Raw genomic sequence first — 12826 nt, 5'->3', positions numbered from 1 at the left:
ACACGGAAGTAGCAGTGCACTCCGTGAACTAGTTGTTATGAAACGCAGGGAGAAATTACACAATGTTGGGTATTTGCCAGAGGTTCACCAGCCCCTGGAATCTTCTCGGCACATCCTAACAGCGCATCGGGCCTGTCCTGGGTTTTCCTCGTCTCGTGACAGCGGACTGAGGGACGTCGCACGACGGTTAGTAGTCGAGCTAAGTCGTGCACAGGTAGGGCCTGCGCTATCAGGCATTGATACTAGCATGAGTAATACTGCTCGTTGTCCCGTGAGACAGCCGAGTGATGTATTGGCGCGAGGGGCAGGATATTTGGGAAAACATGGTCGTCATGACTCTTTTTTGGGTGTTTTTCCAACTATCCTAGAGCGTGCGGCTAATGCTACAATGCTGGGAAGCCGTTCCCTTGTTCCCCGCCGTGGGCTGTCGCCACTTTTCCCTCCTCTTGACCATTTCATTGCTGAAGGTCAATCGGTGTCTAATGTGGGGGGTTTTGCTGAGGCTTATTTACCCTTTATACGGGTGGATGGCAGACCACGTGAGCGGATCGGCGCGGCCGAGAAATCCGCTCTTCGCTCTTTAAAGCTTGGTCCGCTCCGCTAATCACTCATGTTGACCCCGCCCCCAAGTCGCTCTCCGCTCGCTCCCCGCTCACCTTGAATCGAGCGCTCCCCGCTCCCCGCGCCAGATCGCTCGGCAGTTTTTTTTCTTCTTTTTTTGGAGCATGGTGTAAATGAGCTCAAACTACAACAGTCTACACCCCCTGGGCCCCTTAACAATTGTTTGTATTGAGCCGCATTGTAATTGTAGCCATTCTGCAATGTTAAATAACGTTGTTTATCCATTCACTATCTCTATTAACCGATGATAGGCTAGCCGAGCCACAATGCTATGGTCGCTGCCATTAACGTTAGCATGTAAGCTAACGTCAACAACAATGGCGTCGATACTTTTTCTAACTGGACTGAGTGTGGGCGTCTCTACAGTGACAAAGCCTGAACGAACAGCCTATCACAGGTTCACCCTTCTCATTGGTTGAAAATGGCCTTCATGTTTGTACATCGCCATCTGTTGCTTTGGCATTGTACTGCATGTATATATTACATCAGTGTTAAACCACTGTGAGCGGCCTGGAGTGGATTGGAGCGGAGGAGAACTCTCGCTCCGGACGTCGCGCCGACTCATTTTAAAACCCACTCCTCGCTCACGTCAAAACCGGCCGCTCCGCGCCCCGCGCCGCTCACGCTCCGATCCGCTCACATGCACTGGTGGATGGGCTGACGACAGGGCGCAAGGCAGGTGTGCAGTAGAGAGCCAGGTAGCATCGGTCCTTTGCCCTGGCATGGTTGAACGGTATCCCACCCGGAAGCCGACGCCAGAGGGCGAGTCGGCCCGGCAGGTGGCTGTATGGGCTGATGAAGTTTATACTGCCGCAGGACGGAATTTAGCGGCGACCAGTATCATTGCTCAGTTGGGTGCTTTTCTGTCCACAATGGTGTCGGGTAGTGGGGCCTTAGGGCCAGCCGACGTCGAAAACATTGCGCGTGTTTTTGAGGTTATACAGCTTTTAATCCAGTTGCAAGCTATAACCGCAGGGAGGACTAGGATGCTGTCAACACTTGTTCACAGACATCTTTGGTTGGCGCAGTCTTCCTTTGAGGAGGAGGAAAGGCTTCTCCTCCTCAGGGCTCCCCTCTCCGCAGAGGGACTTTTTGGTCTTTCCGCAGGAGCGCGGGCAGTATTTGACCTAGGCCCCACACCGCCTCACACCACGCAGCCAGAGGTGAGGGTGCGGCCTTGCCAGCGGCTGTGGCGAGGCCCCCGACCAGCGGCCATGTTTCCCCCACCTGAGGTACCCTGGGCACAAAGACAACAGGTGATCACAGGCCGACAGCCTTGGCGGCCGAGGGATCGGCTACATTAGATGAGCACGCCCTAAAAAAACGTTGCAGTCTAGCTGTGTCTAGCACGCTCTCCGGTCACTCCCCCCCCCCCCCGCAACACCAGCGGGATACAGGCTCTGATTTGTTCGCTTTGGCTGCGGGCCGCATGCCTTCAGCGAAGCGCAAGCGGCCCCACGTTTCGCTTCTCATGGGAACAGGGGCTGACACCCAGTTGCTAGCTAGGCCTGGGTCTGCCTGTGAGAATGCTGTGCTGTCAAGCGGCTCCCACGCCACACGTTCTGTGTTTGGTGAGCCTGGTGTTGTGTCTGTCAACGAAGAAGGTTGTCAGCGGGGGAACTCGAGGCCCAGGAGGTTGCAGCGTGAGTTCCCCCAGCCCGCCCTCGCCAGGCCGGGTATCACGTTAGTGCCTCCCCCGACCGGAAGACCGGCGGTCGTCAGTCAGGCACGCGTGGTTTGGGTGGTAGTAATATCACTACAGGGCTATGGTGTGTAGGAACCCACCCCATCATGTCCAGCTGCAGAGCAGGTTTCCCTCAGCAGTACATGCCGGGGAGATGTTCAGTGGGGGAGCTTATGTCACCCAGTGTGATGGCAGCTCCCCCCGTATCAGACCGGCCCTTTCTGTCGGGGTCCCCCTTTGGGTGCGATTGCCTCGTTGGTAGTGTCAGGGTGCGATATCCCGGCTCCGCGAGACGCCCTGCTTGCGCGGTTGGCGAGTCCAGGGTTGGCAACGCACAGCGGGTGGGACCGGGCCTCCTATCTACGGTTCCTGGCGGACCAGCGCCAAGTGGCGGCCGGTGCGCTTTGGGATTATCATCACGTATGGCTACAACAGTGCCATATGTTGAGGTGGATGGAGAGAACGCTGAGGCGGGGACTTGTGTTGCAGTTTGCACAACCCCACCCTCCGTTTTTGGGTTTGGTACAGACCCTGTTGTCAGGGTCAGCAGCAGTGACAGCTCTGGCCGACGAGATCCAATCTCTGTTGGCGAAGCAGGCCATCGTCGTGGTCCCAAGGGAGGACGCGATGCGTGGCGTTTACTCCCGGTATTTTCTAGTGCCCAAGAAATCGGGAGGTGTCAGACCTATTCTGGATCTGTCTGCGTTCAATCGGCTGATTGTGGCGAGGCGGTTCAGGATGTTGACCGTCAAACACCTGATAGTCGCTGTCAGAGTGGGAGACTGGTTCACCTCCATAGACCTGAAGGATGCGTACTTTCACATCCCGATCTTCCCTCCTCACAGGAAATTCCTTTGCTTCCTTTTTCAGGGTGTAGCGTACGAATACCAGAGGCTGCCGTTCGGCTACTCTCTGGCCCCTCGCACATTCACCAAGTGCGTGGAGACCGCGCTGGAGCCTCTACGTCGTCAGGGGATACAAGTTATTTTCTACCTCAACGACATTCTGCTCCTCAGCCGGTCGGAGGAGGTCGCCAGGTCTCATACCAGGCTGGCGGTGGAATTCCTCACCAGTCTAGGTTTAGCTGTGAACTGGAAGAAGAGTACTCTGGCTTGGTTCTAAGCTCAAGGCCCATGAGGGCAACCCTCTCAGAGCGACGGCGAGAGGATATTCTCAGCGCGCTCAGGAGGTTCCGTCCTGGCAGGACAGTTACGGCGCTGTCCGTGATGCGCCTGCTCGGCATGATGGCATCTGCTTACTATGTGGTCCCTCTTGGCCTCCTCTTCATGAGGAGGATACAGAGGTGGTTTTCCAGTATGAAAATAGACCTGGTGAGAGACAAGTGGAAGCGACTGAAGGTTCCCATGTCAGTACTGGGGGATCTCGACCACTGGGGGAGGACTGGTACCCTCACCAGCGGGATCTCCATGGGCAGCAGGCTATCACACGTCACGGTCTTCACCGACGCCTCCCTCACGGGATGGGGGGGGGGGGGGCGTGTCGGACCAACGCAGTAGAGGGCAGCTGGACGTACCATGCTGCCCTGTCTGCACTGCATATCAATGTGTTGGAATTGAGGGCGGCCCTTCTGGTCCTCAAGCAGTTCGGCCACCTGGTGGTGGGCGAGCATGTGTTGATCAGGACGGACAACATGACGACAGCGTCGTATATCAACAGACAGGGAGGAGTACGCTCCATCCGTCTGCACCGGGCGGCGGTCGAGCTCTGGCTATGGGCGTCTCTCAATCTGCGCAGCCTGAGGGCGCTCCACATCCCTGGCAAGGAGAATGTGGGCGCAGATCAGCGTTTCCGTTAGCCGGTAATTACCGGTATTTGACCGGCAAAATATGTTGAAGTCCGAATATTTAAATCTCTCCGGTCATAATGTCCGGTGAAAATAATTCCTCTAAGCACAATTTTATTATTTGAATTGTATTAAAATAGGCTAAAATGAAATAGCCTATGCGATGAACGCACAGGTTCCCGGTCCTGATCCAGCTCTTGGTAGCCCCGCCGTGGCCTGTTCCATGGTCGCCGCGGGCCCTCTCTCAGGCACGCGGATCGCTGTGTCTGTTCCCTGTTCTGGGGCAGCCATTGAAGGTTTGGCTGCTGAGAGGGTGAGTCTGGAGGGGATGGGTCTTAACCCTACTGTGGTCAACACCATCCGGAACGTGCGCGCTCCGTCCACTATCGCGGTTTACGCGGGTAAGTGGCGTGCTTTTCAAGAGTGGTGTAAGGTTGGGGGCCTGGATCCGGTGTCCTGCCCCCTGGACGCTGTTCTTTCCTTCCTCCAGTTATATCCTGAATAGACTGTCGGCCTCGACAGTGAGGGTATATGCCGCAGCTATATCCTCTTGTCATGTGGGTTTTGGGGGCGGCATGATGTTCAGCCACCCTCTCGTGAAACGTTTCCTGCTCTGCGTCTCAAGCCTGTGGAATGTTCTCCGTCTCCGAGTTGGGACCTCCAACTGGTCCTGGGCCGGTTGTCAGAGGCCCCGTTTGAGCCTCTTAAGCAGGCGCCTTTGGAGCAGCCGTCTTTAAGACTGCGTTCCTTTTGGCCATCACCTCCGCTAAGCGCGTGGGTGAGCTGTGTGCTCTCTCGGTGCGGCCTGAGTGCCGGTCTATTCGGGCCAATAACGGTGTGACTCTGAGGCCTAATCCAGTCTTCGTGCCAAAGAATATCCGGAGCTCTTTTCGCTCCAGGGATATTGTGGTTCAGGCATTTCATCCGCCTCCTCACGCTAGTGAGTTGGAGGCGAGCCTTCACCTGTCGTGTCCTGTCCGTGCACTGGGGGTTTACCTCAGTCGGACGCAGGATCTCAGGGCTTCCGATCAACTGTTTGTTTGTTACGGTGGCCCTCGTGCGGGTGAAGCGCTGTCCAAGCAGCGCCTGTCACATTGGTTGTGCGAGGGCATTGCCCTTTGCTACACGTTGGCTGGACAGGTCCCCCCCGGGGGCGTCAGGGCGCACTCCACTCTTGAAGGTGTGTGTGTGATCGCGCATGGTCAAATGGTGAGGATCAAGGATGCAGACACACCACATAAAAGGAGGCACCCCCAAAGACTACAAACAGACACACAGTTTCTCCCTCTCACACACAAAATGACCGCCCCCACCAAGCGCTTAGTCTAACCTTTTTCCGGCCAATTTATAGTACACAAATCCAATTTTAGCATCACTTGTGCGCAGGGCTCTACCAATGCTGACACACATCTTTCTCAACGCGGCCTGCAATCATTCAGGGGTTTTTACAAGCCCTCTCTGTCCCTGCGCGCCCCTCGTGCACCATTCTCACATACACAGCATTCACTTTCTATATATCATTTCTATAATTCTCATATTATATAGGGAACATGATGAGTCTCCATCTATACGTCTATCCTAAATATAGGTGACATTTTAATGATGCTATTTTGACCAGGTTGGTCAAATGGTCAGTGAGTATCCATGGACAGATATCCTCCACTCTGTTGATGCAAAAAAGGCTTTTACTTTTCTCCCAACGTATCTTCCAGGCTTATGACCTGTGTTTTCCCCTTGTACAGGCATCTCCCAAGCCTCATCATAAACTGATCAAACCATGGATAACCCCAGCTATTATAAAAATCCCTAAATACTAAACATAGATTGTATAAAAGATTTGCAGTTCCACTCCATTTAATCTTGCTAAATTTAGGAACTATAGAAATAAATTAACTGCTTCACATTTCTTGGTGGATTATATTGTATTATATGTAATTGTTTTTATATGTGTTATATGTGTATAAACAAAACAAACAAAAAAACTTTAAGTACACCATCCTCACATATGCAGCATTCACTTTAAGTACACCATCCTCACATATGCAGCATTCACTTTAAGTACACCATCCTCACATATGCAGCATTCACTTTAAGTACACCATCCTCACATATGCAGCATTCACTTTAAGTACACCATCCTCACATATGCAGCATTCACTTTAAGTACACCATCCTCACATACATTCACTTCAAGTGGCGTCCTAGTCACGCAAAGGGGACATTATTAGCATGCGCATGAATGATTAATGCAGCTTTACACATTTGCGTCAATAACACCTCAGGAATTATGGTATAATTCCTGCCTGTTGTCTGAAGCTATGGTTCGGGACCCAAAATGGGTCACATGCCTTCTACTGGTGGGTCCCCACAAGACAGTATGTGTAATGTTTGAGCCAGAGGGTAGGGCTTCCAGATCAGAAATCTTCTGGCCCTGGACTGAAGAGGATATTCTGGCTCTAGAACGAAAGGTTATCCTATAACCTAGTTATATGAATACTGGATGAGCGTCTCGCTCTTAGCGCCCTGAGATCCCTTGGATGGGTTTCCGTGTTGGAAATCTTTCTGAGGAAGGTGGAGTGTGACCATGTCCGGCGTCATATAGTGGGACGCAGGGGCGTGGCCTGGTCACGTGCATGCAAGTGCATTTGTTTGTTTCGTGAGCACATTAAGTGCTAGGAGATAAGAGTTATCTCATAATGGCGAGAGCGAGACGCTCAGCCAGTATTCATATAACTAGGTTATAGGATAACCTTTCGTTCTAGAGCCAGAATATCCTCTTCAGTCCAGGGCCAGAAGATTTCTGATCTGGAAGCCCTCTGGTAGGACCCTACCCTCTGGCTCAAACATTACACATACTGTCTTGTGGGGACCCACCAGTAGAAGGCATGTGACCCATTTTGGGTCCCGAACCATAGCTTCAGACAACAGGCAGGAATTATACCGTAATTCCTGAGGTGTTATTGACGCAAATGTGCAAAGCTGCATTAATCATTCATGCGCATGCTAATAATGTCCCCTTTGCGTGACTAGGACGCCACTTGAAGTGAATGTATGTGAGGATGGTGTACTTAAAGTGAATGCTGCATATGTGAGGATGGTGTACTTAAAGTGAATGCTGCATATGTGAGGATGGTGTACTTAAAGTGAATGCTGCATATGTGAGGATGGTGTACTTAAAGTGAATGCTGCATATGTGAGGATGGTGTACTTAAAGTGAATGCTGCATATGTGAGGATGGTGTACTTAAAGTGAATGCTGCATATGTGAGGATGGTGTACTTAAAGTGAATGCTGCATATGTGAGGATGGTGTACTTAAAGTTTTTTTGTTTGTTTTGTTTATACACATATAACACATATAAAAACAATTACATATAATACAATATAATCCACCAAGAAATGTGAAGCAGTTAATTTATTTCTATAGTTCCTAAATTGAGCAAGATTAAATGGAGTGGAACTGCACATTTTTTATACAATCTATGTTTAGTATTTAGGGATTTTTATAATAGCTGGGGTTATCCATGGTTTGATCAGTTTATGATGAGGCTTGGGAGATGCCTGTACAAGGGGAAAACACAGGTCATAAGCCTGGGAGATAGGTTGGGAGAAAAGTAAAAGCCTTTTTTGCATCAACAGAGTGGAGGATATCTGTCCATGGATACTCACTGACCATTTGACCAACCTGGTCAAAATAGCATCATTAAAATGTCACCTATATTTAGGATAGACGTATATATGGAGACTCATCATGTTCCCTATATAATATGAGAATTATAGAAACGATATATAGAAAGTGAATGCTGTGTATGTGAGAATGGTGCACGAGGGGCGCGCAGGGACAGAGAGGGCTTGTAAAAACCCCTGAATGATTGCAGGCCGCGTTGAGAAAGATGTGTGTCAGCATTGGTAGAGCCCTGCGCACAAGTGATGCTAAAATTGGATTTGTGTACTATAAATTGGCCGGAAAAAGGTTAGACTAAGCGCTTGGTGGGGGCGGTCATTTTGTGTGTGAGAGGGAGAAACTGTGTGTCTGTTTGTAGTCTTTGGGGGTGCCTCCTTTTATGTGGTGTGTCTGCCTCCTTGATCCTCACCATTTGACCATGCGCGATCACACACACACCTTCAAGGGGTGTGTGTGAGAGTGAGTGAGAGACTTTTGTGTGTTTCTACTGTGACTTTCTTTGTGTGTTTCCTACTGTTTGACTGTCTTTGTGTGTTCCTACTGTGTGACTGTCTTTGTATGTGTGCGTTTTCCTACTGTGTGACTGTCTTTGTGTGTTCCTACTGTGTGACTGTCTTTGTATGTGTGTGTTTTCCTACTGTGTGACTGTCTTTGTGTGTGTGTGTTCCTACTATGTGACTGTATTTATTTGTGTGCATGTACGTGTGTGAGCACATCCACTCACAAAAAGCTCCTGCCTCCTTTTTGTGTCTTTCTGTCTGTCTCCTGAATGACCCGTCCTTGTTGTCCCCCAGGTTTGCAGCAGGGCAGGGAAGGTCAGAAGAGCCAGTTCACCCTGGTGTGCAGGGACTCCGCTGGGGAGCAGATGGGCCGGGGAGGGGAGCACGTCCTGGTTAGCGTCGTCCACAAGGAGAAGAAAAGCTGGTGGGTTTATTTCAATGGATTAGACGGATTAAAAACGTTTTTATTCAATAATATTTTGTACTTTCAAAGTGAATATAATTTGATACACAATCTTAACCGTGTGGGAGAGAAACATGGATGACCTTAAATGTACCTTGAAACTGTGGTTTACTTGTTTGGTTTACTTGCCAGCATTAGAGTTAAACTGACCTGTATTTTGAGTAGGGATGGGACCAAATATTTGAAAATTCGAATAGTCGTTTCTGTTATTAAGATCGATTTCATTTTTGTACAATCGAATATTCTTCTAGCAAACATTCTTATTTAATTCCTTTTTATATTTAGTGGCAGTCTAATTTTCATAGCCTAATTGATCAAAAAGATGCACATGCTACTGTTTCTGTTTGTTTATTAAAGCCGGTTGATAGGCCAATAATACGATGGTGAATGGTGTCATTTTGATTATTTTGATATTCGATATTATGAAACACGAATTTTCTAATAGCACTTTTGCTAGAAAGTCCCATCCCTAATTTTGAGTTCTGATTAATTACATACTGTAATCTTCACATGCTCAGATCCTACCCATCAAGAATCATTGTGTATATACTAGGGTTGGGTACCACTCGCATTTGAACCAGTACCAGTTCCTGGAATTCTGTATCCCCTGAAGAATTTAATTTCAGTTGTAAAAAAGAATTCCAAACTTCTCAATTTCAACATTGTTATTTATTTAGAACATTTTGTTATTTATTGTTGTAACTCACGTTACACACCACACAAAATAAATCGCATGATCAAATATCAACATTATGTGGCCATCCTCAGTAAATATGATCAAACTCCTCTGACCTCCTCAGACCCAAGAGATTGGACAGTAATATATATTTTTGTGGAAAAGTCTCCCTCTTGTCTAGTATATTACACTCTTATACTAAACATGTAAATGTACCAAGATTTGGTACAGATTGATCTAGCGTTAATTGGTACTCGGTTGAACCGATATAATTTGGTCGATAGACCCTTACAGATTTCGGTACCCAACCCTAGTATATAGCCATAATCGCTGTGGGTATACTATATACCCTTAATCACTGTGTGTATATACCAGAGCATGTGAGTGGAGCGCCCGAGAAATCCGCTCTTCGCTCTAGACGTCTGGTTCGATTCGCTCATGTTGGCCCGCCCCCCCAAGTCGCTCACCGCTCACCTTCATTTACGAATCAAGTGCTCCCCGCTCCACAGCTCGCTCAGCAGAATTTTTTTTTGGAGCATGATGTAAATTAGCTTGATTTGACCAAACTACAACAGTCTGCACCCCCTGGGCCCCTTAACAATTGTTTGTATTGAGCCGTATTGTATTGTACCCATTCTGCAATGTTAAATAACGTTTATCCATTCAACTAAGATATGGTAGCTAGCCTAGCCGCAATGCTATGGTCGATCCCATTCACGTTAGCATGTAAGCTAACAACAGCGGTAGCTTTAGTCTCTCGCTTTTTGTGAGACTAAACTCCGTGGTACATTGTGTTGATGACTCTTCACCCCCCCTTAACAACTGTTTGTATTGAGCCGTATTGTATTGTACCCATTCTGCAATGTTAAATAACGTTTATCCATTCAACTAGCTGTACAGTACTAAGCTATGGGCTAGCCTAGCCGCAATGCTATGGACGATCCCATTCACGTTAGCATGTAAGCTAACAACAACAACAGTCTCGCTTTTTGAGAAACATAAACTCTCCGCTCTTGGTGGTACATTGTGTTGATGTTGGTTTCGTTTCATCAATAAATGATGCAGAACACAGTGATTGTATCCTTTTTTTTTTTTATTGGACTTTGTTTGTTTCTCACTGAAAATAAATGTTGCGTTCAGTCACCCGTGATTTAAAGATGGCGGATTCTACTTTGGACTTGAGTGACGGTTCACCCTTCTCATTGGTTGAAAATGGCCTTCATGTTTGTACATAGCCACCTGTTGCTTTGGCATTGTACTACATGTATATTACATCAGTTTCTGTGTGATCGTGTGCACTGAGCGGCCCGGAGCGGCTTGGAGCGGAGGAGAGCTCTCGCTCCGGAAGTCGCGCCAACCGATTTTAAAACCCACTCCGTCGCTCACTTCAAAACCACCCGCTCCACTCCCCGCGCCGCGCCGCTCTCATGCTCTGGTATATACCCTTAATCACTGTGTATACCCTTAATCACTGTGTGTATATACCCTTAATCACTTTGTGTATATACCCTTAATCGCTGTGTTTATATACCCTTAATCACTGTGTATATACCCTTAATCATGTTGTGTGTATATACCCTTAATAATGTTGTGTATATACCCTTAATCACTGTGTATATACCCTTAATCACGTTGTGTCTATATACCCTTAATCACGTTGTGTATATACCCTTAATCACTGTGTATATATACCCTTAATTGCTCTGTGTATATACCCTTAATCACGTTGTGTATATACCTTTAATCGCTGTGTGTATACTCTTAATCACTGTGTATATACCCTTAATCACTGTGTATATATACCCTTAATCACTGTGCATATACCTTTAATCACTGTGTATATACCCTTAATCACTGTGCATATACCCTTAATCACTGTGTATATATACCCTTAATCAATGTGCATATACCTTTAATCATTGTGTATATATACCCTTAATCACTGTGTATATACCCTTAATCACGGTGTGTCTATATACCCTTAATCACGTTGTGTATATACCCTTAATCACTGTGTATATATACCCTTAATTGCTCTGTGTATATACCCTTAATCACGTTGTGTATATACCTTTAATCGCTGTGTGTATACTCTTAATCACTGTGTATATACCCTTAATCACTGTGTATATATACCCTTAATCACTGTGCATATACCTTTAATCACTGTGTGTATATACCCTTAATCACTGTGCATATACCCTTAATCACTGTGTATATATACCCTTAATCAATGTGCATATACCTTTAATCATTGTGTATATATACCCTTAATCACTGTGTATATACCCTTAATCACTGTGCATATACCCTTAATCACTGTGCATATACCCTTAATCACTGTGCATATACCCTTAATCACTGTGTATATACCTTTAATCACTGTGTATATACCCTTAATCACTGTGTGTATACCTTGGAAGCTTTAAGGGATCAGAGCAAGTGCCTAACCTTCGATCCATAACTAACCAAATGTCATTCTTTTTTCTCTCTCTTGGTAACAGAATAGCATATTTTGCAAATATCCCATAATATTGTATGCATAGGGACGGGAATAATTACTTTATCCTATAGCACAGTGGAGACAGCGGTGGTTGACGACAACGATGGCTCTTATGGAGTGTCCTACACACCTGTAGAACCAGGGCCCTACTCTGTCTGGGTCTGCGTCAAGGCTCAGCACGTCAAGGTATTTCACCCACGAGAGCTAGATCCCATTCAGGACTGGGCTGCAAATCATGACTAGTTTGATAGTCGATTAATCTATAGTTATTGAAACAATTAATTGATTAATCGGATAAAAATAAAGAAATCTCCATTTTATGCATTGTATAATCTTATCATCTTTCAAACGATGTGAAAATGTATGGCTACATCAAGAGTGCCAAATATATATATATATATATATATATATATATATATATATATATATATATATATATATATATATGTGTGTGTTTTTTTTATAATAAAAACGTAAAACGCAGTGTTAACAGCCTTTGCTACAGTATACTGTACATCAAATGGCTTCAACAACAGGCCATGGAGGTGCAGCATAACATATAGACTCAACTAATTAAAAAAACGAATAAAAAACTATTAGTAAAAGAAAATTGGAAAAACTATTTTTATAATGGATTAGTTGTGGATTATTCGTTTTTGCAGCCCTCAGGAGTAAGGTGTTCTGTACTAAAAGGCTCCTTAGATAGTCTCCAAATCAATAATGGACATCATTTTTCAGTTGATAATTGTGCTATTTTTTCATTATGAATAACGTCTGAAATTCCTTGTTGAATTGAAACTGAATAGAATTATTGCCCTGCTGAAAGAACCTTGTCTGTCAGCACTGATGATGACTGATGTACCTTTTTATCTATTGCATTATGTTCCCTCTC

General features: G+C 46.5%; 1 protein-coding gene across 1 annotated transcript in view; it reads left to right on the top strand.

Annotated features, from left to right (window-relative positions):
- Nucleotides 1-12826, top strand: part of trim45 (tripartite motif containing 45) — a 35177-nt gene that overhangs the window by 16457 nt on the left and 5894 nt on the right. Inside the window, exons 5-6 of the mRNA XM_084315267.1 lie at nucleotides 8587-8716; nucleotides 12006-12120. Coding sequence (XP_084171393.1) covers nucleotides 8587-8716; nucleotides 12006-12120 — 245 coding nt within the window. The remainder of the gene's footprint in view (nucleotides 1-8586; nucleotides 8717-12005; nucleotides 12121-12826) is intronic.

This window comes from Notolepis coatsorum (genome assembly GCF_963971535.1).
Source record: "Notolepis coatsorum genome assembly, chromosome: 5".
NCBI lineage: Eukaryota > Metazoa > Chordata > Actinopteri > Aulopiformes > Paralepididae > Notolepis > Notolepis coatsorum.
The sequence above is the reverse complement of the archived record's forward strand: the minus strand, read 5'-3'. Positions and strand labels throughout refer to the sequence as shown.